This window comes from Pinus tabuliformis, chromosome 6 (assembly GCF_031772625.1).
Source record: "Pinus tabuliformis cultivar Carrire ecotype Pingquan chromosome 6, CPIR1, whole genome shotgun sequence".
Taxonomy (NCBI): domain Eukaryota; kingdom Viridiplantae; phylum Streptophyta; class Pinopsida; order Pinales; family Pinaceae; genus Pinus; species Pinus tabuliformis.
In genome coordinates, this window is record NC_142292.1 from 1,354,068,851 (window position 1) to 1,354,095,529 (window position 26,679).

Consider the following 26,679-nt stretch of genomic DNA (forward strand, 5'->3'; position numbering starts at 1 on the left):
TCCACAAATCGATATGAGGAAGTTTGATGGCAAGGATCCCGCAACATGGATATTACAAATGGAGCAATTTTTCGATCTCAATAATGTGCAAAACACACAAAAGGTACATATGGCAACTTTATATTTGGAACCAAATCAGTTTGTATGGTATCAATGGCTTTTCTCTCGTAAACAATTTATCACTTGGGCAATTTTTACGGAAGAATTGATAGCACATTATGAGGATACAAAAAGAAACACTTTTTTTAGCCAATTGATAAGTCTCAAACAAAAGGGTTTAATAATGGAGCACATTGAGGAATTCGAAAAATTGAACATAATGGTAAAATATATTCCAGAGGAGCATAGGATTGATGTGTTCATAGGGTCTTTAAAGGATAATATCCAACATGATGTTCGCCTTTGGGAACCTGATTCATTAGAGAAGACATTCAGGTTAGCAAGAAAAATGGAAAGCAAAATTATGGAAACCAGGAAGCATATCACTCACAACTATAAAGACGGAAGTGTTGTTGCCCCTAGTCTTCCACAACCTATAAGGTTGACACCACAACAATTGGAAGAAAAAATAGCAAAAGGGCTTTGTTACAGTTGTGATAGCAAATACACTAAAGGTCATTAGTGTGCCGAGAAGAAATTATTCTACATAGATTGTGAAGAGGAAAAAGAAAAGGAGCAAGAAAGGTCAAAAGAAGAGGATATACTCCAGGAACAAAGCCTAGATGAAGGAAAAATAAATCCAACCATATGTTGTAATGCATTGGCAGGAATTACCACTCCTCAAACCATCAAGATAGAAGGACAAATCAAGAAGAAAAAGGTAATATAGTGTTGATTGATTCAGGAAGCACCCACAATTTTATTCATTGTAAGGTAGAAAAAGAATTGAATTGATTCCTATATCTAGCACCAGAGTGTCAAGTGATGATTGCAAATGGAGGAACAATAAATTTCTCTGGAAAGTGCCATAATATCAAGCTATCCATGGGAGAATATGTATTGACTAGCCCAATGCTTTCCATTCCAATGGGAGGTGCTGATGTTGTACTAGGAGTCCAATGGCTACAATCCTTGGGTACAATAGCTTTTAATTTTCAAGAAATTTTCATCAAATTTTCTACGGAAGGAAAGGAATTTGAATTAAGGGGTATTGTAGGGAAACCAGGAAAGGAAAACAGCTCTAATGGTATGACAAAGCTTCTAAAAAGGGAACAAAGAGGTGTAATTGCACAATTATGTTCACTAGATGTTTCCAAATCGGAATCATCTATTTCTCCAGATCTCCAAAAAGTCCTCGACAATCATTCCAAGTTATTTGAGACTCCCAAAGGTCTCCCACCTATGCATGATCATGATCATGCTATTCATCTGATTCCAGGAAGTGTTCCTCCAAACATCAGGCCATACAGATATCCCTATGTCCAAAAGAGTGAAATTGAACGTATGGTTGCAGAAATGCTAGAGGCTGGTATAATTCAACCGAGTCAAAGTTCTTTCTCTGCTCCAGTAGTATTGGTGCACAAGAAGGATGGATCATGGCGCATGTGTCCGGATTATAGGGAGCTCAACAAGCTCACTATTAAAGATAAGTTCCCCATTCCTGTCATTGATGAATTACTGGATGAATTGCATGGATCAATTTACTTCACCAAGTTGGATATTCGTTCAGGATATCATAAAATCAGAATGAAGACTGAAAACATTCCAAAAACAGCATTTAGAACTCATGAGGGTCATTATGAATTTTTGGCCATGCCTTTTGGCCTTACCAATGCACCTTCAACATTTCAAGGTTTGATGAATTCAATTTTCAAACCATTCCTTAGAAAATTTGTGTTATTATTTTTTGATGATATACTAATCTACAGCAAGTCTTGGAAGGATCATGTTGAACATGTTGACAGGGTGCTACAACTATTCGAGGAGAAACAATTATATGCAAAAGGATCCAAATGTTTCTTTGGAGTCCAAGAGGTGGAATATCTGGGTCATATTGTATCTCATGAAGGAGTTAAGCTAAACCCTAGCAAAATTAAAGCCATTAAGGAATGGAAAATCCCACATCCATAAAGCATCTGCAAGGATTTCTCGGGTTGATAGGGTATTATCGCAAGTTTGTTAAGAATTATGGGAGAATAGCAGCACATCTAACAACATTATTGAAGAAAGATGCATTTTCATGGACTCCGGAAGCAACAAAGCCTTTGAACATCTTAAAGAGGCAATGTGCCAAGCACCGGTCTTAGCTACATCAGACTTCACAAAAACCTTTATTGTGGAATGTGATGCTTAAGGAAATGGAATTGGTGTTGTTCTAATGCAAGATGAAAGACCCATTGCTTTTGAAAGTCGTCCAATCAAGGGAAATTTTTTAAGCAAAGCCATTTATGAGAAGGAAATGTTGGCAATACTCCATGCACTTAAGAAATGGTGACCCTACCTAATGGGAAGACACTTCAAGGTAAAAATGGATCATGATAGCCTTAAATACTTTTTAGAACAAAGATTATCCTCTGAAGAGCAACAAAAGTGGGTCACAAAGATGTTAGGTTATGACTTTGAAATCATCTACAAAAAAGGGAAGCAAAATGTGGTGGCAGATGCACTCTCAAGAAAGGATGAGGATGTGGAAGCATTGTTGTGCGCCATTTCTATTATCCAACCAGATTGGATAAACGAAGCAAGGGAGGAATGGAAGAATGACAAAGAAGTGTGGGCACTTATTCGAAAGTTACAACAAGATTCCAGTACATCTGATACATTTAGCTGGAAAAATGATTCGTTATGGTACAAAGATCGCTTATACCTCTGTAATAATTCCCAGCTAAAACAAAAGATTCTTATGGAATTGCACACTTCTCCCTTAGGAGGGCACTCAAGATTTTTAAAAACTTCCCATAGGGTTAAGAAGGAATTTTTTTGGGATGGCCTTAAATCATATATTCAAAAGTTTGTGGTGGAATGTTTGGTTTGCCAACAAAATAAAGTTGAAACAATCAAGACACTGGGTCTATTACAACCTTTATCCATTCTGAGCCAACGTTGGGAGGAGGCTTCAATGGATTTTATCACAGGCTTACCCAAGTCTAGGGGAAAGAGTGTCATCATGGTGGTAGTTGATAGACTTACCAAGTATGCACACTTTTGTGCATTATCACATCCATTTAAAGCCAGTACAATTTCTACTGTGTTTATGGAAACAATTCAAAAGCTACATGGAAACCCAAAAGATTATTGTAAGTGACAGAGATCCCATTTTCACTGGAAACTTTTGGACATAATTATTTTCTTGTCTTGGTACTCAGTTAGCTCATAGCTCATCTTATCATCCTCAATTCGATGGGCAAACTGAGATAGTTAACAAATGTCTGGAAGGATATCAAATATTCAAATCAATATAATATGAATAGTAGAATAAATTTTATCTATTTCTGAATTTAAATTTAATATACAATATATTTTTATATAAATCTAATATATAATATATGTTGTGGATTGCAGATCCCAAAAATATAAACAAATATCATTACAAATTCTGGATTACAAAAAACTAATATGATTAAAAAGACTCATTACAATTACCTTCACTCCCAGCACCATATACATCTCCATACCAAGTAGCAGTGGCCGTCTTCCAGCCATCAGTGGCTGCTTCGGAGCGCAAGAATAGAGAGGTGAGAAGTACATGAATTAGAGAAGTAAAGGAAAGTCTCATTTTGGATGCCATAGAAGTAGACAACATAGATTGAGCTTCGAGAAACTACAGTGAACCAGAATCAAAGAATTTGAGAATTTTTCCACTGGAGCATCTCAAGCCAAGCCAAGCCCCCAACTGAAAATGGATGGAAAGAAGTCCCCAAGTCCAAATGTATGGCAATTCTCTCCTGCGCAGTACCTCTTTTATAATAATAAAACAAATCAAGCAAATACATTTGTTTCCCGAAAACCAAGAACAAAGTGCAATAAATAGCATGAAATTATCATAAGATCTCTAACGGTAGTCCGCTCTAGCGATAGGATGGCTCTATCAATTTACCCAATGGCACAACCATCACGTTTAGTTATCTAGGATAAAAGGATAAACAATTAAAAATATCAATGTAATAATGCTAAGTAAATATGTGGTGCACGGATTGGTTAAGTGATTTTATCTTATCTATTTAAATAACATTTTATTCTTATCCCATAAATAAAATGAATGCGAAAACAAATCATTTGCCTAACACCATGATGCTTAATATTTACCATATAACCATTAGCTTAACACATGATACTTCATATTTACCATATATCCAATTCCAAATATTCCTATGCCAACCGAATCCACATTTAACCAATTAAGTTTGCACAGTGGAGTTTGATGGAACTGGACCATGTATCCTCTCTCGATTCTATTTTCTTGGTGTCGCTAGATTATACGAAACTTAGGCTAGCAAAACTAAATTTTCAAATAAACATTTAATATTTAGAGTGATGGAATATATTACTGTATCATAATCAAAATTCTCTTCGTTTCAAAAAGTCTAAAAATTGAAACGTTCTTAATATCGTTATTTTAACAATTGATTTAGATTTTGTTTGTTCTTAATATCGTTATTTTAACAATTGATTTAGATTTTGTTTGTTTGTTTTATATTTGGGAAACCATCAAAATATTTGATTTACATATGTAAATTTAAGAGATGAAATCTTAGTAGGCTTAAGTTAAGCCAATTCCTTCTTATGCTTTTAGTTATTCATTTGATGTGAAACTACCTTAATAATTGATGGGCTGATGCTGCATGGTATTTTTACACTACAGATTTAAAATATTTGTATGTATATACCTTTATATCTCCATATATATCTGTCTCTCCTACTCTCTCTCTTTCTATCTCTGGCTTCTTCTTTCTCTCCCATCCTACATCTATATCTCTATTTTCCTATGTCTCTTCTTTTTTGTCTCTCTATCTCATCCCAAAAAATTACACACTCTCTACCCATATCTATCTCTCTCCCTACATCCTCCTCATCTCTCTCTCTCTCCACTTTTCTCTTGTTGTGTCTTTCTTCTTCCCTCCCTCTCTCTCCTCCTCCAACTAAATCTCTCTCTCAAGTACTCTCCCTCCTTTTCTCTCCCACCTCCCTCATCCTCTCTCTTTCTCTCTAACTTTGTCACTATCTCCCTCCCTCTCTCCTTCTCTCTCCCCCCTCAATATTTGTCTCCCTCTCTCTATATTCCCCTTGTCTCCCTTGCTCTCTCTTCTCCTTCTCTATATCTTCTCTCCTTCTCTCCTCTCTCCCTTAGTATTTATTTGTCTCTCACTTTTCACGCCTCCTCTCTCTACACCTATATCTATATATGTCTTTGTTCTTCCCTCCTCTCTCTCCTATCCTCTCTCTCTCTCCCTCTCTCTCTCTTTTCCTTCCAACTTGGTCACTATTTTCCCTCTCTCCCCTCCAAATTCATCTTTTTATCTCCCTCCCTCTCTCCTTCTAAACCCCCCTCCTCTCTCTCCCTTTTTCTAACACCTCCCTCTCTATGTCTCCCTCCCATCTCTCTCTCTCTCTCTCTCTCTCTCTCTCCACCTCTCCCTTTCTCTGCATCGCTTTTTGCCTCTATCCCCCTCCATCCATATGATCGAGAATTGTCACTATGTGCAATCAATAATATGTGTAAGCTCTAATATAATAATTCTTATAATGGATACTAGCATTTGCACCTGATGTTGCAAAGGAAACGTCGTAAGGCATAGAGTGTGGAAGAATAGGGACATGTGAATGGGCATTGTTGAAAGCAAGGGTGGATGATAATGAGTTGCAATTGAAATTGTTCGTTATGTGTATGCTGAATATAGATATTTTGTAAATAATAGTGTGTAGAAGAATAGTGACATGTGAATGGACATTGTTGAAAGAAAGGGTCGATGATATTGACTTACACTTGAAGCTATTAGTTATGTGTGTTTTGAATATGGATAAGTAATAGTAGTGCATGGAAGAATAGTAACATGTGAATGGACATTCTTGAAAGCAAGGGTGGATGATAATGAGTTATAGTTAATGTCATATAGAGGTTATCCATTATTCATGTAGCAGTTGTTGTTTATGTGAACATGTTTTTGTACATTATTTTAAGTTTTTTTTTTGTATTTGGAGATTTTGTTTTTCCATATGTTATATATTTAAGAATGAATTGTCACTTTTAAAGAGGGCACACAAGGTTGCTAGCTATCACAAAATATTTCACTGACTATAAATATGATTTTATTTGTTGTATAATTCGATTTACCATCGTGAGAGTAAAAATTAGATGTCCCTTTCCTACTACATGGTTCTGTCAACTAGGGGTTTCCAAAAATACAAGTGAATTCCATCAAACTCCTTGTTGAAATCAAACTCTCGGTGAAATTCTCGTAAATATAGGGATGTACAAATTCCTTAATGAACAATCTTCACTCGAGGGAAGTAGCTAAGACCTATGGACTATTTTATGATTGAGAATGATGTTGCATTCAATGCTTTACTAGCTACAATGGCTGCTAAAGTGGCAACAATGATCATTGACCAATACATAGGCTATGGTATTTCTTTGTAAAATGTAGAGCCTATGTCCCTTGGGTTTTTCATCAAATAAACCGCTTGTCTCGTATATATGATAAGTAGAGATGGGTAAACCAACACACAGAAACCAGGCTGCAACAAAAAACCCAAATTTCTCATTATGTTACTAAAACTTAAGGAGGATGAAGCACATAGGTATGATGAAATACTAATAATTCTGTCTTTGACATATACGTTGGACCTAGATTGATTTCCTATTGAAATGACCCAAGTCTGCAAACATGGCCTTGGCACGTGGATCTAGTCAAAACAAAGAACTGATGTTAGTGTTTTTATTTGTACAGCTTTAGCATAAATAATTGGGATGAAGTTATGAATTCTGTTTGAGAAAATCATTGGTATGGATTTATCAATTGAGTTAGAAAACAATTCCAAGTATACTATTTGATAAAATGAGACACATATCATCTATCAATACCTGTTATACATAAGACTACACCTCCAAGCATCACCCATCCTTATTAGTGATATTCATGAAAGTAATAGTATATATAATATGGGTTGAATGCCTTGAATGCTCCAGGATAATATTTCACAATATTATATTGTCCTATCATGATGTTGGTCACAAACCAGGCAATCATTATGGGTGAGAACATGAAGCTAACTTTACTTGTACTAAGTTTTTGAAAAAGGAACAGTAGTAACAGGATAAAAAAATGACACGAGTACAACAACACCTGCTTGAGTTAACATACGAAAACATAAATTATGTCACGAGTGGGATGCCATAATTCACATTATACACACAGATGATATCATGTTTATAATAGGGAGCTTCATCCCTCCTTCAAATAAACTAACCCATACTGAAAAACTTGATTACATCCCAATATACTCATGGAAACCAAGCTAATAGTGTCTACTTCGCATTCTTGTATCATCTTACCTTGGCTCATGTTACTGTTCCTTGACTGAATTCCTTTGCATAGTTGACAACACTACAGGATTAAAAAAGGCATCATAATTTGGAACAAAATCAACATGTGTGATGGATCATTGAGTTGAGGTGCCAAGATGATACTATTTTGACATGAAAGAACTTTTTGAGATTCATTTATGGGAAGACCTGATATTGCAATAATCAGCACTCCAACCAATCACCATACAAGTTCCCATCATAACAACAATAAAAAAAAAAATTCTACGTCGTTGCACTCTTCTCAAGCAATTCCTTTGTCCTCAAGTTGATAGCCTTTCAACCATTTTGCGTACTGAAAAAAATACAATCTAGTATCTGATGCAAGACGCATGAATTTCTTGCCAGTGCTTTTTTCAAGGTTGATAACCCCTGTATTCTTTGCCAATTCAAGCTATTGCAATTCCTCATCTACACAGCAGTTACTTTCTGCCACTGTATTTCTACTTGCATAACTTTTGTCATGTGAGGAGGAATGAGTTCCTCTAAGCTTGAGATAATATTTTATGCTTTCAACAACCTAGTTGATAAATTTAAATCCTTCCATTTTTGGGGCATCTTTGTAACCATATTGGGCTATGCATTTATATACACCCTTTGGCTCTAGTTTTTCAACCATATATATCTCTCACAAAAGCACTATCTTGACTCGAATGCTTCTTATGGTGACAATGACAAGAACTTCAAGCACAGACCCCACATTCTTTACATAATTCTCAATAATCGGTGGTAAGCCGGAAATAAGGTCACTGCAGAAGAAACAAATTCCTGGTACATGTGAATTCACCCTGGATCAAACCTTCTATGCTAAGTTTTCTCCATGCTAAATATCTATACTTTTTCTGCCTTCCATAGTTCCAAGAGAACATTATGGTCAGAAAAATTGCTGCAATTAGGAAGGGACACCAACCTCCCTGTGGTACAGATGATAAATAAACGCCTTCAGAGATAGCAAAAAACAGAGTGAAGGGTAGTATAAGGAAAATATTTTGTGTAAACGATGTCCCGTGCACTATTTGTAATATATTATCCTTCTAATATTCTCATCGGTGAAGGAAACAAGTTTTTTCAAGTCCCAAAAGTCAATAAAAACAACATATTATCAATAAAACAATGCAAAGGTTTCTATCTTCCTATATTTTACATCACAACTAAGCATAAAAGGTTGGCACTTCCAAAGGAGCGTGATCAATTCTTCTTAAAATTTTCCACAACCAAACCAACACCATTAAGACCAGTAACAATATAGGTAAGAAAAATAAAATATCTAACCCTATATATGCTATTATTCTCCGCTGGTAATCCATAAGTGGTGAATTTTCAAGAGTTTCTGCAGATTCAAGCAGCAAGCTAGCCAACGTTGTCAATTTGCTGTAAAACACTTGGTAGACAAACTTTGAATCTCAAATTCACCAAACAATGAGTAGGATAAAATAGCTCTAATTATCTCCATATAGCCCAGCGCACATATCCACTTTCAAAATTGAAGTAAATTGAAAACACTCTCAAAACTTTTACCTCTTCCAAAACATAATTTAAAAACACGTTGTGACATCTTGTCCATCTTTTACCTATCTAATGATAACCTAAAACTAATAGAACTTTGGTAATCTTCTACTACAATGCCAAGATTTCAAATCATGATTCATATGTATGCTCTATATATACTTAAAGGTCATGCATGCTCATTAGTTTCCACCCTAGATTGATGAGAAACATGTCTGCTAAATAAAAGCATAAATAATCTACCATAAATTTATAAATGAATGCATATTTAAAACATGGTAAATGCTTACAATTTTCATTATATATTGAATATTAGTACATTATGATATGAAATAAGGCAACATTTTTCATCCCTGTGGTGGAAAATAAGGCCTAAACTCAATGAAAGTATCTATGGAGTATTCTTTTCCAATTCAAGCTATTGCAATTCCTCATCTACTCAGTAGTTACTTTCTGCCACTGTATTTCTGCTTGCATAACTTCTGCCATGTGAGGAGGAATGAGTTCCTCTAAGCTTGAGATAATCCTTTATGCTTCCAACAACCTGGTCGATAAATTCAAATCCTTCCTTTTTTGGGGCATCTTTGTAACCATATTGGGCTATGCATTTATATACACCCTTTAGCTCTAGTTTTCCAACCATAAATCTCTCGGACAAAAGCATTGTCTTGACTGGAACCCTTCTTATGGTGACAATGACAAGAAATTCAAGCAGAGACCCCACATTCTTTACATAATGCTGAATAATGGGAGGTAAGCTAGAAAGAAGGTCACTGCAGAAGAAACAAATTCCTAGTACACGTGAATTCACCCTCGCAAGCAATCCATTCAAACCTTTTATGCTGAGTTTTCTTCGTGCTAAATATTTATACTTTCATGAAACAGTTGTTACAAAATATCTATCTAGCAAAATTGGGGATGTCTAAATATTGTATAAGGTTCTGAAGTGTAATGGTTCAGATCTAAGCATAGGGTTAGGGTCTAGCAGCCACATAACCAAACATTAGACTTCAAAGGAAAACTAGGTCAGACATTTGAAATCCCCCTTCAGATATTCTTATACATCACTATCAGATTTTCATCTGGAGAGGCAAGTAGCCCGCCAGGAGCACGAACTCTACAGGACTAGATGTTGGCCTTGGTTGCGTCATATCCCTTCTTGGTAATCACCTGCGGTGAAACATATGACAGTGCACCGTACACTGTGTGGAGAAGGTCATCCTGTATGAACTGCTCCCACAAAGCACTGAGGCTAAAGTTGGTGACCTTCATATCACCATTTTCGTCTAAAACCTGGTTCTCCGACTTCCGGTGATATGAACCCCGACTGTGATAGAAAGCGACCGGGCTAATCAACTGTTGAAAATAGTTTTTGCTTCCTCTTCCTTCATTTTTCCCTTCTCTGCAACCAGATTGAAGAGCTGGATGCTTGAGTTCGCAGACAGGTATTTACCTATGCAAACCGAATGCCTACCTACCTGCAACAATTCGTAATGATCAAATAGTTCAGCCTTTCTCAATCGTCTAACATATAATCTAATGGTATCTAAGGGTGATAGGTAGACAATAAGGGGAGTTGATTTCAAAGGGAAACGCCTTACAGAGTAAAAATTAATATGTCTCATTTGAAAATATGAATAAATTTAATAATAAAAAAAGTTAATATAAATTATAAATATTTTTTTTAATATGTAACATTAAGTAAAATTAGGATTTATTTAGAATATGTTAATAACAAAAAAAACCATAAAAGTAGACAACATCCATAACTAAAATATTTTAATTGTTATTTTAAGTAAAATATTTTAATTTCATATATGTATATTTATATGGTTTCAAAAAATGTTGTGGTTGGAAAGTTTTAAAGCAATTTTACTATTTTTCATTTTCATACTTTTGCATGGATAGTTTTGATTAATTTTACCTAACATAGAACAAATAATTGTTAAAATGTATTCTCTACAATCTATATGTTCAAATGAAGTTCTCAAGTCGTTGATTCTATTTAAGAATTCAAAAATAAAATTTAATATATATATTAACGATCTTTGATGGTCATGTTTGGGTTTTCCATTTATTTTTCTGATTTCCCTGAGGCTGCGGCTGCGGCTTCACCCTATTCAGCTTCACGCTCTACGGCAGCGGCTTCACGCTCTATGGCTCTGCACCTCACGCTGAGATCTACGAGTGATGAGTAAACTAGTTATGCAGGGTATTTCCGCTAATGCGAATCCTCTCTGCCATTTGTGTGATTGATCGGTGTGTGTACTTTGCTTGATTGAGTGATCCATCGACCTGATTGGGTATTTCACGGAGCACAAAGATTGTCGGATCAACGAAGAATGATTTAGAGACAGCTCGTTGTCCCTTTGGCAGCCTGTTCCTGAGAACTGTAGTAGAGATTTTCAGAGTTGTGAACGGCTGATCCATTAAGTAGGCATCTGGTTTTTAATAATTCTGATCTGAAATTTTGAGTGAATAAGTTTGTTTACACATTTTGCGTTCTAGATCTAATCTTCCGGGGCTAGATCTAGATCTAGGCGGCTAAGTTCTAGATCTAATCTTCTGCGGCTAGATCTAGATCTAATCTTATCTTATGCCTTATTTCTTTGTGGCTGGGGTCTACAAGCAAGTAAAATATGGCTCTCAGCTTCGTGAAAATAGCTGCTGGCTCATCCGCTTCTGAAGGGCAAGCTCCTGCCCATATCGTTAGTGAAGCCCCAGCTCCAACTGTCCAGGTGGTCCAAGCCTCACTCGATGAGGCTTTGAAGTTTTCCGAAAGCGCCCTAATCTGTCGGTTCAATGGTTTTTGGATGCCGCTGACAGCTCTCCATAATTGGATCTCAGAGGTATGAAAGCTTGTCATTTCTGATGAAATTAATATCTACCCCTGTGCTAGGGGTTTCTTTATAGTAGATTTTGAAAATCCTGAAAGCAGATAATGTATTCTAGATTCTGACCCTTGGTTTTGGGAAAAATCAGGCCTATTCATGAAGCCATGGAACCCATCATTCGATCCCTCTACAGCAGTCATAACCTCAGCACCAGTTTGGGTGAGATTGCCAAGCCTACCCTTGCATCTCTGGAATCTCTCCTCGCTAAAAGCCGTTGGAAATGCGATTGGGAAATTTTACTGTAGGTTCCCAGAAAGAGAGGAATATGCTAGAACCACCTATGCATGAATTTGTGTGGAAATGGACTTCAGCGCCGGATTCCCAGCTGAAATAAATCTAACAAGTAAAGACTATGTGTGGAACCCGAAACTCGATTATGAAAGTGTCCTCTTCAGATGTCGATCTTGCTTTGAGACGGGCCATCTTACCCAAAAGCCTCCCAGAAAAACTCTGCTAGAAAAAACCACCACAAATCTACATGGTGAGAAGGAGCACAAAAAGAACACTACACTATCATCAAAGAAGAATACTCTAGAGAAAACTCGAAATCACAAGAAATCGGGGAAGAAAGAAATGACTCTCAAGACAAGCAGGGAGAAAGCCCCGCCCAACAAATCAACAGCTATGAGGATTCAAATACCGCACAAAATAAATCTTCATTTAACAGCAAAGCAGATCTCCTAGACGAAACTTCTTCTCCGACTATCTTCAAAAGGACGAACACAATAGATCACGAAGCTAAGACACCAATGTCCCAAGAACCAGAAGAGATGAAGGAGATGCAAAATAAAATAAGTTGGAAGACCGTAGAGAAAAAAAAGAAAGCTACACCACCAATCTCGCCAAGGAAGACGAGGAGCCAGATAATTAAAAACTAAGAAAATTGTAGGTCCGATAGACTAATTTGGTCTCAGTGGACGTTAACCACTATCATCATCATCATCATCATATATATACTTACACTCTTAAACCACATTTATTATTAAGATGGATTTTATAAAATTACCTATTTCAATTCAAATTCTAACTTAATAAGTAAAACTAGTATAGAAAAACATTGTCATATGAAATGAAATACATCCACTACATAATACAATTAAAATATATTTCAACAAATATTTTTATTTCTTAATTAAATTTTAAAATATTCTTGCAACTTAATTGCTATTACATTTAACAATACTTAAATCTAAAATGCAAGAAAATTGAAAATAGATTTTATATTTAATTTTTTAATTAAATTTTAAAATATTTTTGCAATTTAATTCCTATTACATTTAACCATAAATCTAAAATGGAAAAAAATTGAAAATAGATTTTATAAAATTATCTATTTCAATTTAAATTCTAACTTAGTTAAATAAAAATACTATTAAAAAAACTGTGATATAAAATAAAATACATCAACTTCATAATACAATTTAAATATATTTAAACCATTATTTTTAATTTTTTAATTAAATTTTAAAATATTCTTGCAATTTAATTTCTATTACATTTAAAAATATTTAAATCCAAAATCCAAGAGAGTTGAATACTTGTTTGTTTATGTCGCTGACAAAACCACTATAATCGTTGATGTAACGGAGATTGGCATCAACGATGTGCCCTGACGTTTGGCATTTGAAGGGATTATTAAGGATCACAATAAGCACATCTGACATCGAAGGGATTAATAAGCACATCTGACATCGAAAGAAAGTAACCGTTACTCTAATATTTTAAATAAAATTCGAAAATATCTTAAAAATTCAAGATGTTTTTATTTTTAAATATTTTTAAAATTTAATATTATATTAAATTTAAAATATAAAAATCCTGTATATTTCAATATAAATTATATGAAAGAAACTGGTTGCCTATACAACATGAAATACTTAGTGATACTAAAATCTGTTGGGTAAAGATGAGATTAAGGATTTAATGACGTTTGAAGGAATGAATGTCTATGTAAAGAATTACTATGGAGGCAAAATATCGTTGAATGCATTTTTCATTTTCCTAGTATTTCTCATGCTGATTGAGGATGAACAACATCAACTAATCGAGTGTTGAGTATGGATTGTGTTGAGTATGGATTTAGTTGTTTGATCGTGCTACTACATTTTTGTGGGAATTTATGTAGATAGTTGAAATCACATAGTTTTGTAATTTTAATTAAAATTCTATCAATTTTATTAAAATACTTCAAACATGTTTTCTAATTTTAATTAAAAAATTTATTAATTTTATTAAAATACTTCAATTGTGTCTGTGATTCATTATCAGTAAAACTACCGTGAAGGTTTATGAGTTTTTGAAAGCCAAAAATAGGCACCATTGGATCACGATTAGTTACAATGAGCAATTATTTGTGAGAATATATTTAATTTGTATGTTAGGGTTTTCCAGTATGATGAAAACAAGAATATATTTAATCCCAGTATGCATGCAGCAATTCTTATGTTATGAGCTTTGAAATCATTAAAAGTTTGAGACTATTATGTTATGAGCTTTGAAATTATTAAATGTTTGAGACTAATAGTTGTCATCTTTGCAAAAATTGAGAAATAGGCATCATAATGATAAGTACTTTTTTAATAAGTATTTGTGATAAATATAAAATTTTTTTACTGAAACCAAAAGTATTTGTGATAAATATAATTATCTTTTTCTTGAAACCATGTATCAATCATCTAGAAATTTAAATTTAGAAAATTTGATATACAACTTAATGTATAATATTATTTTGGATTTTAGAGATCTGTGGCTTGTGTCATTTTTATTGATCGGAGAATCCACAGTTTCAACATCTTTATACCAACGTTTCAAATCCCAAGTGGGATCCATCATCAGGGTTGAAGAATGATGATACAAGAAGAGCAGAAAACTTTTAATAAATACTAATGAGGAGGAATAATAATAGAGAACATAGAGTCGGCTTGGGAATTTTTAATTTTATTTTATATATTTTTATTTTATTTTATATATTTATATATTTATATATTTTATTTATATTTTATTCTTATTAATTATTATAAATAATTAATTTTTATAATAAATATTTAATTAATATTAATAATATTGTTGTTATACATGTAAATCATTATAAATAATTAATATGTTTACAATAAATTAATTATTAAACCTAATGATCATAATCATAATTTCTGTTATTCATATAATATTATTCTTTTTCCAACTTATTAATATTTCTCTACTCTCATCTCTGGCAACTTTGGCAGAGACACCATTTTCAACTTTGACAAAGACACCATGGCCAGTTAAATCCATTTTTTGCAAACAGCCCTGCACCATGTTTTTCACCTTTATTACTCTATGAAATCGACACTTTCATTCAATGGGAGGAGTGATGAGTATTCGAATACTGAACTGGGGCTACCAGATGGTGATCTCATCGCTTTGACTGGGAAGATTAAAAATATGGATGATAATAACCTCAATTCAGAAGAAACTAACATTGTAGTTCAGCTCAAGGAAAAGATAAGGATCAATTGTGTCATAAAGTTTCTAGAAGAAGAAATCAGATTAAAAGAAAAAATAGAAAATAAAATTAGGTCGCGTTCAGATAAGAAGGGCAAATTAATTTCATAATTTCATTTTGAAGCATAGCATGGTGACATATTTAAATATATCTGATGTTGAGTAAAAAAATATCTAATTGAGCCAAAAAGCTCATTCTAGAACATAGTTTGAAAGCTATATATAAGTACGTCTATGCTTGGAATTGAGATGTGTCTTTCCTATTTATTCTGCTAGCCATCAGCATTATGGCCTTTGTCTGCACCACCACAACACAAAAAATATTTCAATCCAAATCTTTCTTTACCAATTACAAAAAAAAATCTCAGCAAATTTGATATTGCAAGCACTCCAATGAAATATAATAAAATCCACAAGATAAGCATAAAATCCTTCATGTGCAAGAATGTTATGCCACCTTATGTGCAGATACATGGTAAACATTTAATTTCCCCACACAGAAATTTGTGAGAAGGGAGAAAGGGGACTCTTGTTGGGCTCTGCATAATAAAATCAAGCTCAACATAAATTATGCCACTCACTTGAGGGGAAAATTTTACATTTGATATAATTTAAAAACAGAAGAGGGCAAGAAGATTTAATTTATTATGATTATGATAAATCAAAACCTAAACCAAGAAGCTCTCCCTCTATTAGAGTGTGATAAGGGGTGAGTTTAGATACTCAGATTTAACTATAAAGAAATCAGATTTTATACATATACGCATCAAATATCAAACTTACAGGTGACTGCGAATTCCAAAATTTAATAGGTGTGGAGTTATCGTTTGGCTACCAAATTTAGGAAACAAATTTTCTTTAAAATGCCATTGAGTAGAATCTAATAGTAACTGTGATATTGTTTTTCTCTATTGATGTTGCAAGACTTTCCCACGAATTTTTTGAGGGTTGTTTTCCCTTATCGTTGTCTGATCAAATAATCATAGATCCCATAAAGACCCACATTTCTTAAATAAAATAGAAAGGTAGTATCTTACTGTTGGAAATGGGATCATGGGCGGGAGCCTATGCATTGGCATAACGTGCGAAGAGATTCATTACCAAGAAGGCAACAAAGAACATTAGTAAAGTAAAAAGTATGGTGAAGGCGACCATCTCTGAAATTACCAGAGATGTCGATGTCCAATACCAATAAAATCAAGGAAGAAGATTGTAATGCCAAAAGAACACCCTCGTAGCAGTCCATCCATCCCACACATTTAAATTTTTCGAGAAGAAGTGCTAAGTTTGAGGGCTTCGGGTTCTCATAATCTTGCAAGTGATCCAGCTTGAAATCAGTTTCATAAGTTAGTGCTCCTTCACATGAACACCCTCATGGCAGTCTGTCCATTCCACACATTTCAATGTTTCGAGCAAGAGTGCTAAGTTTGAGGGTTCAGTTGCTGATAATCTTGCAAATGATCCAGCTTGAAATCAGTTTCATAAGTTAGTGCTCCATCATATTCTATCAAGAAATGAGAATTACAACCGCCTGCGTCTAGTCTACGCGAGTTTCATCCAATGGTGTATGGTGAAGATAGGTACATAGCAAGGGAGTTTATTATTATTAGCATTTGCACTAGATGTTACAAAGAAAACGCTGTAAGTCGGTAGCATATCAAAGAAGAGCATAGATGAAATAAAATGTAATATGTTATGTGATATAACTATAGCCAAATTTGAATGAAAATAAATCTTAATGTTTAATGTAATATAACCAAACAATCTACTCAAATGGGTAGCACATATCAAAGAATAGCATAAATGAAATAAAATGTGATATGTTATGTGATCTAACTATAACCAAATTCGAATGAAAAATAAATATTAACGTTAAATGTATTACAACCAAACAATATACTCAAAACAGAAGGTGTGGAACCTCTTTCCCAGGTGCCAGTATTGCAAAATCTATTAGAATTATTATCAATTTAAAAGTAATTAATTTATCAAAAAGTAATTTATCAATCAATTAACTGAAATTTAAAAAAAATGGCACTTAAGTGAAACCTTCACCAGCGAAAACAAAAAAGAGTTAACTGATAAGTTATCTGCCAATCTTACCAAACTGTACTAACGCTTACACACGATAAAGCACATGGTATTAAAAGGACCGAGATAATTTTTGACTGTCATTGTAGGAAAATGAACATTAAGTAAAACGAACAAATGATGCCGCAGGGATTTTCACAAATGATGCCGCAGGGATTTTCCTTATCACATAGAGCTACTTCAATTCATATCTACATATAGGACATGAATGGAAATTATGACTAAAGCGTGAAGGCACAACTTCATGGTAGATTGCAGATTTTTTTTGTGGTGGTTTCATGGTGCAGAGATTATAGTTTAAATTTAAAATCACAATTTAAATTTAACATTTATGCCACAGAGTAATCTCTAGAGAGAGGGAGTCTCATCAACACTTTTTACCATCTATAACTTGGTGTTATCGATAACCTTCACACAACCTTGACATGCATGTTTGGTCTTATTCTTATATATTTATTTCTTCAATTTTTTTTTTTGAAGTTGATATTCTTTTTTATTAGTAATTAATTAGAAGAAGATGATTTTGTCAATAATTAATTTGTAAATTCATTGTGCACATTTATTTTATTTAATTTTAAGTATCACAATTTTTGACAATCAATTAATTCTTAGCCCCTCAGAATATTACTAAATATATATTGAAAAGTATTTTTACTCGTTTATAAATATTGATTTATAAATATTTTCAATAATCTATTTAATTCAAGAATATTTTTATGGTTTTTCTTTTTTTAATCTATAGTTTGCAAAGTCAGGAAGTATTTTTCCAAGTTAAACATTACAACTTGGGTTGATCGATATTAAACTAATAGGGATGAACAAACAAATTAATTGTCATACTTTTTTTAATAATATTTAAAAATAAATAAATTTTTCCAAGTTAAACATTACAATTTGGGTTGGTCGATATTAAATTAATAGTGATGAATAAACAAATTAATGTCTAAATTGGAGAAATTAATTCTCTACTTATGTACAAGTACTTCATAAATTTTGGTGGGTAGGAACCACTTGTAAGTATGCACATGTACATTTTTACCCCTCCTTATTGAAGTGCTTAAAACACATAAATAATGGTGGGCACCAACTTCTAGTAATTGTATGGTATGAATATTGAAATTGTATCTATAAATCATAGAAAAATGAAATATGTGGTACAATTATCCACATGGTATTGTATTGTGGAATGGTTGCAACAAGATCTTCAAGTTATGGTCTAACTAAATATTTGAAAAATGCATTTTATAATAATATCGAAATTAAATATCGACTTTGTGTCTATTTTGGAATATGGCTTTAAGAATTTTAATTTAGTTAACAAAAATTATTAGATAGATGGAAGGGATTTAACCTTCAAGGAATCTTTTAGATAATGATTGTGGGAAACATCCCATAAAATAAGAGCAATATGCAAAGTTTAAGAATAAAACATGGCTATGTAAATATTTAAAAATATTGGCATGAATATTGCAATTGTATTCAAAAAAATATTATTTAAAACATGTGATATAGTTATCCATGTGATGTTATATTGTGTAAATGTTGCAATAAGACTTTCACAGTTAATGGTGGAATCATATCTTTGACAAATAATTTTTTTAATAATATTTAAAAATAAATAGTTATTTTTCAATGTTAAACATTACAACTTGGGTTGGTCGATATTAAATTAATAGTGATGAACAAACAAATTAATTGTTATACTTATTTCTTGGCAAGGGACTAATAAATTGATGTCTAAAGTGGAGAAATTAATTCTCTAGTTATGTACAAGTGCTTCATAAATTTTGGTGTGTAGGAACCACTTGTAAGTATGCACATTTACAATTTTACTTGCTCCTTTTTATTGAAGTAATTAAAACAAATAAATAATGGTGGGCAGTAACTTCTCGTAAATGTATGGCACAAATATCGCAATTGTATCGATAAATCATAGAAAAACAAAATATGTGGTACAATTATCTAGATGGCATTGTATTGTTGAATTACTGCGACAAGATCTTCAAGTTGTGGTCCAATTAAATGTTACAAAATAGTTTTTTTTAATAATATTGAAAATTAAATATTGACTTTGTGTGGAATATGGATCTTAAGAATTTTAATTTAGCTATCAATAATTATTAGATAGATGGTAGGGATTTAACCTTTATGGAATATTTTAGAATATCCATAATACTATACACAAATGAAATGTTGAGATTTATCTTCAAAGCAATTATGTCATTTTTATCCTTTTCAATGGATTTGATTAATTAAAAAAAGTGTCATGGCCTTTTGGACATGTGATATTGATAAGCCATTGTATTGGCTCGTAGTAGTATTGTAACAAAGTATATTTACATATTAAGAATCCCCATAGTAAAGTGAGAGTGAATCTTTATAGTTAAGGATCTTGTTTCATGTTCTTTTTAAATGTATATATGTTTAACTTATTTATTGATTCATTTTATGATTAAGAATGATAAAAGTTTAAAGTAAAGTTATAATTTAATTAGTTTTCATGACTTTTTACATTTTAGCAACTTTGCATATATTATAAAATAAGTGTCTTGATGCTTATTATGGATTGATGCCTATGAACATTTACGAGTCATCTAATTTATATGGATTTGCTAACTAAAATAAACATTATTATTAATAATGATTAATAATTCAAATCTATTATTAATATCTTGCTTGATAGTAATTAAGCCTATAGACTTGTCTATTTCAGAATAGGTCTTCTAGAATTATAATTTAATTATTAGTAAATATTGGGTGGGTGGTTGAGATTTTACCTCTATGGAAAATGTCCGAATATTTATAGTAGTATTCATAGATCAAGGGTTAAAATTTATCTATGAAATAGTTATGTTTTTTATTTAATATTTCTCAAATTAATTAATCAAAGAAAATGTTATATCAAAACTTTTCATGTTGGGCATGTGGTATTGATAAGTTGTAGTATTGACAGATGATATTATAGCAAAATCTATTTATATGTTAAGAAAATCCATTGTAAAATTGGAATAAATCTCCATGGTTAATAATATTGTTTAATATTAATTCTTTTTATAATTAATAATAATAATTTAATTTAAAATAAATTTTTATGATGTATTTTTTAATATAGATATTTTTGGATAATTTTTGGAATAGGCGTTTTTATGTTTATCATGCATTGATGCCTATCACCATTTATTTGTCATTTAATTTATATAATTATTCTAATTTAATTACTTATATAATTTATTAAGTTTTATTAATATAAAATACATTATAAAACAAGTATTTTGAATCTTATTAATTATGTTTCCAAACTAAATATATTATAATTAATAGGCAAATCTATCGTTAAAATCTCACTTTTATTATAAGAAAAAGAGAGAGAAGAGACCATCATTTTTGTTTAACAAATCGCATCTTTATAACGACCATGACTTCATAACTCCAATAATCTAGGAATTTAATGAACTCTACCAATTTTAAAGTACCAATTTTAAAATAAAAGTATTCTCTTATATTCAATAAAGTAAGTATTCCATAGATATTACAATATTTGATCAGAACTCCAACGAATGGGACAAGTCGGACGTTAGATCAACTGAAACCATTTGAGTTTTTGATTTGTAATCACCATTTGGTTGCCAATTCTTAGGAATAACGTTATTTGCAGTCACCCTTTTCTTGCCGGAAAGTGTTGTCAAACGAAGAGAAAAAGGAGCTTGGAGAGGGTCAGCACTATTCAGAGCCCAATCTACACCCCATACTTGCCTCATGTTTTGCCATGAATTAGAATTGGCCTGCACAAAATAAAAATGAAATGAATCCCTCATATAATCAGATATTCAAATAAATATAATTTCATGAACGATACGATACCTGTCGGAGCTCAACTTTCCCAAGACTACCATCTCCTCCTATATATTGAATAAATACAGAGAAATAATAATTATTAGCTCCTGCATCAACGTGGAAGTTAATATTCACTCCCGAATATTGGCAAGGTGTCCTGTACAACAAAGACGAAGTGTTTCAGTCTGTGAATTATGTTTATCGTAGATTTCTGAAATCTACCATTTACGTGAAAATATCCAACAAAAATAAATAAAATAAATACATAATTTCACCTTTGGAATAATATAGGTATGACTCCAATTTTACGGAGATCTGCATCTCTCCCGGGAATTGCAATGCTGTTAATAGCGGCACCGCTGAGATCAAAGTGTGTTTTGCCACCTCCGCAGACTCCACCCTCTGGACATTCATCAGTAATAACCACAGTAGAGGGTTTTCCAGTACAAACATCTTTCTCCGTGCACTTTACCTGTTTACACACAACTCTTGAGAATCCTCAAGAAAGTAATTAACGTTACATCTAAAAATTGCAGCAACAGTTCAATCCATACTTTATAACAAGCTCCACAGCCTTTTCCGCGTTGGAATATCACTGGACTTCCTGCGGATACTATAGAATTGAAAGGGGGTTGTTTCACAATGCTTTGAAACCCACATGCGCCTCCTGTCAAAGAAAATTTAAACAAATTTAATTTTAATGATCATGAATGGTAGAATAAATTTTATCTATTTCTGAATTTAAATTTAATATATAATATATTTTTATATAAATCTAGTATATAATATATGTTGTGGATTGCAGATTCCAAAAATATAAACAAATATCATTACAAATTCCGGATTACAGAAAACTAATATGATTAAAAGGACTCATTACAATTACCTTCACTCCCAGCACCATATACATCTCCATACCAAGTAGCAGTGGCCGTCTTCCAGCCATCAGTGGCTGCTTCGGAGCGCAAGAATAGAGAGGTGAGAAGTACATGAATTAGAGAAGCAAAGGAAAGTCTCATTTTGGATGCCATAGAAGTAGACAACATAGACTGAGCTTCGAGAAACTACAGTGAACCAGAATCAAAGAATGTGAGAATTTTGCCACTGGAGCATCTCAAGCCAAGCCAAGCCCCCAACTGAAAATGGATGGAAAGAAGTCCCCAAGTCCAAATGTATGGCAATTCTCTCCTGCGCAGTGCCTCTTTTATAATAAGAAAACAAATCAAGCAAATACATTTGTTTCCCGAAAACCAGGAACAAAGTGCAATTAATAGCATGCAATTATCATAACAGCTCTAACGGTAGTCCGCTCTAGCGATAGGATGGCTCTATCAATTTACCCAATGGCTCAACCAGCACGTTTAGTTATCTAGGATAAAAGGATAAACAATTAAAAAAATCAATGTAATAATGCTAAGTAAATATTTGGTGCACTAAGCTAAGGATTGGTTAAGTGATTTTATCTTATCTATTTAAATAACATTTTATTCCTATCCAATAAATAAAATGAATGTCATTTGCCTAACACCATGATGTTTAATATTTACCATATAACCATTAGCTTAAAACATGATACTTCATATTTACCATATAACCAATTCCAAATATTCTTATGCCAACCGAATCCACATTTAACCAATTAAGTTTGCACAGTGGAGTTTGATGGAACTGGACCACGTATCCTCTCTCGATTCTATTTTCTTGGTGTCACTAGATTATACGAAACTTAGGCTAGCAAAACTAAATTTTCAAATAAACATTTAATATTTAGAGTGATGGAATATATTACTGTATCATAATCGAAATTCTCTTCGTTTCGAAAAGTCTAAAAATTGAAACCTTCTTAATATCGTTATTTTAACAATTGATTTAGATTTTGTTTGTTTGTTTTATATTTGGGCAACCATCAAAATTTTTGATTTACATATCTTAAATTATTTGATTTACATATCTAAATTTAAGAGATGAAATCTTAGGAGGCTTAAGTTAAGCCCATTCCTTCTTATGCTTTTAGTTATTCATCTGATGTGAAACTACCTTAATAATTGATGGGCTGATGCTGCATGGTATTTTTACAATACAGATTTAAAATATTTGTATGTATATACCTTTATATCTCCATATATATATATATATATATATATATATATATATATATATATATATATATGTCTCTCCTACTCTCCCTCTTTTTATCTCTGGCTTCTTCTTTCTCTCCCATCCTACATCTATATCTCTATTTTACTATGTCTCTTCTTTTTTGTCTCTCTATCTCATCCCAAAAAATTACACACTCTCTACCCATATCTATCTCTCTCCCTACATCCTCCTCATCTCTCTCTCTCTCCACATTTCTCTTGTTGTGTCTTTCTTCTTCCCTCCCTCTCTCTCCTCCTCCAACTAAATCTCTCTCTCAAGTACTCTCCCTCCTTTTCTCTCCCACCTCCCTCATCCTCTCTCTTTCTCTCTCTAACTTTGTCACTATCTCCCTCCCTCTCTCCTTCTCTCTCCCCCCTCAATATTTGTCTCCCTCTCTCTATATTCCCCTTGTCTCCCTTGCTCTCTCTTCTCCTTCTCTATATCTTCTCTCCTTCTCTCCTCTCTCCCTTAGTATTTATTTGTCTCTCAATTTTCACTCCTCCTCTCTCTACAACTATATCTATCTATGTCTTTAACTTCCCTCCTTCTCTCTCTCCTTTCCTCTCTCTCTCTCTCTCTCTTTTCCTTCCAACTTGGTCACTATTTTCCCTCTCTCCCCTCCAAATTCATCTTTTTATCTCCCTCCCTCCCTCCATCCATATGATCGAGAATTGTCACTATGTGCAATCAATAATATATGTAAGCTCTAATATAATAATGCTTATAATGGATACTAGCATTTGCACCTGATGTTGCAAAGGAAACATCGTAAGGCATAGAGTGTGGAAGAATAGGGACATGTCAATGGGCATTGTTGAAAGCAAGGGTGGATGATAATGAGCTGCAATTGAAAGTGTTAGTTATGTATATGCTGAATATAGATATTTTGTAAATAATAGTGTGTAGAAGAATAGTGACATGTGAATGGACATTGTTGAAAGAAAGGGTGGATGATATTGAGCTACACTTGAAACTATTAGTTATGTGTGTTTTGAATATGGATAAGTAATAGTAGTGCATGGAATAATAGCAACATGTGAATGGACATTCTTGAAAGCAAGGGTGGATGATAATGAGTTATAGTTAATGTCATATAGAGGTTATCCATTATTCATGTAGGAGTTGTTGTTTATGTGAACATGTTTTTGTACATTATTTTAAGTTTTTTTTTGTATTTGGAGATTTCATTTTTCAATATGTTACATATTTAAGAATGAATTGTCACTTTTAAAGAGGGCACACAAGGTTGCTAGCTATCACAAAATATTCCACTGACTATAAATATGATTTTATTCGTTGTATAATTCGATTTACCATCGTGAGAGTAAAAATTAGATGTCCTTTTCCTACTACATGGTTCTGTCAACTAGGGGTTTCCAAAAATACAAGTGAATTCCATCAAACTCCTCGCTGAAATCAAACTCTCGGTGAAATTCTCGTAAATATAGGGATGCACAAATTCCTTAATGAACAATCTTCACTCGAGGGAAGTAGCTAAGACCTATGGACTATTTTATGATTGAGAATGTTGTTGTATTCAATGCTTTACTAGCTACAATGGCTGCTAAAGTGGCAACAATGATCATTTACCAATACATAGGCTATGGTATTTCTTTGTAAAATGTAGAGCCTATGTCCCCTGGGTTTTTCATCAAATAAACCGCTTGTCTTGTATATGTGATAAGTAGAGATGGGTAAACCAATACACAGAAAGCAGGCTGCAACAAAAAACCTAAATTTCTCATTATGTTACTAAAACTTAAGGAGGATGAAGCACATAGGTATGATGATATACTAATAATTTTGTCTTTGACATATACCTTGGACCTAGATTGATTTCCTATTGAAATGACCCAAGTCTGCAAACATGGCCTTGGCACCTGGATCTAGTCAAAACAAAGAACTGATGTTAGTGTTTTTATTTGTACAGCTTTAGCATAAATAATTGGGATGAAGTTATGAATTCTGTTTGAGAAAATCATTGGTATGGATTTATCAATTGAGTTAGAAAACAATTCCAAGTATACTATTTGATAAAATGAGACACATATCATCAATCAATACCTGTTATACATAAGACTACACCTCCAAGCATCACCCATCCTTATTAGTGATATTCATGAAAGTAATAGTATATATAATATGGGTTGAATGCCTTGAATGCTCCAGGATAATATTTCACAATATTATATTGTCCTATCATGATGTTGGTCAGAAACCAGGCAATCATTATGGGTGAGAACATGAAGCTAACTTTACTTGTACTGAGTTTTTGAAAAAGGAACAGTAGTAACAGGATAAAAAAATGACATGAGTACAACAACACCTGTTTGAGTTAACATACGAAAACATAAATTATGTCAGGAAGTGGGATGCCATAATTCACATTATACACACAGATGATATCATGTTTATGATAGGGAGTTGCATCCCTCCTTCAAATAAACTAACCCATACTAAAAAACTTGATTACATCCCAATATACTCATGGAAGCCAAGCTAATAGTGTCTACTTCGCATTCTTGTATCATCTTACCTTGGCTCATGTTATTGTTCCTTGATTGAATTCCTTGCATAGTTGACAACACTGCAGGATTAAAAAAGACATCATAATTTGGAACAAAATCAACATGTGTGATGGATCATTGAGTTGAGGTGCCAAGCTGATACTAGTTTGGCATGAAAGGACTTTTTGAGATTCATTTATGGGAAGACCTGATATTTCAATAATCAGCACTCCAGCCAATCACCATACAAGTGCCCATCATAACAACAATCAAAAAAAAAAAAAATCTAAGTCGTTGCACTCTTCTCAAGCAATTCCTTTGTCCTCAAGTTGATATCCTTTCCACCATTTTGCGTACTGAAAAAATTCAATCTAGTATCTGATGCAAGACGCATGAATTGCTTGCCAGTACTTTTTTCAAGGTTGACAACCCCTGTATTCTTTCCTAATTCAAGCCATTGCAATTCCTATCTACACAGTAGTTACTTTCTGCCACTGTATTTCTACTTGCGTAACTTTTGTCATGTGAGGAGGAATGAGTTCCTCTAAGCTTGAGATAATATTTTATGCTTTCAACAACCTAGTTGATAAATTGAAATCCTTCCATTTTGGAGGCATCTTTGTAACCATATTGGGCTATGCATTTATATACACCCTTTGGCTCTAGTTTTCCAACCATATATATCTCTGACAAAAGCAATATC

The 26,679-nt window shown here is 33.0% G+C and overlaps 1 protein-coding gene across 1 annotated transcript; it reads right to left on the reverse strand.

Moving 5' to 3' along the window:
• Positions 1–21,038: 21,038 nt before the first annotated feature.
• Positions 21,039–22,361, reverse strand: LOC149263655 (putative expansin-B2). Its single transcript, XM_089389594.1, has 5 exons — positions 22,217–22,361; positions 21,885–21,997; positions 21,606–21,802; positions 21,358–21,487; positions 21,039–21,278 (listed from the first exon to the last, which is right to left on the reverse strand). Exons 1-5 carry the CDS (start codon positions 22,359–22,361, stop codon positions 21,039–21,041), a joined length of 825 nt encoding a protein of 274 aa, XP_089245720.1.
• Between the last annotated feature and the right edge of the window lie 4,318 nt (positions 22,362–26,679).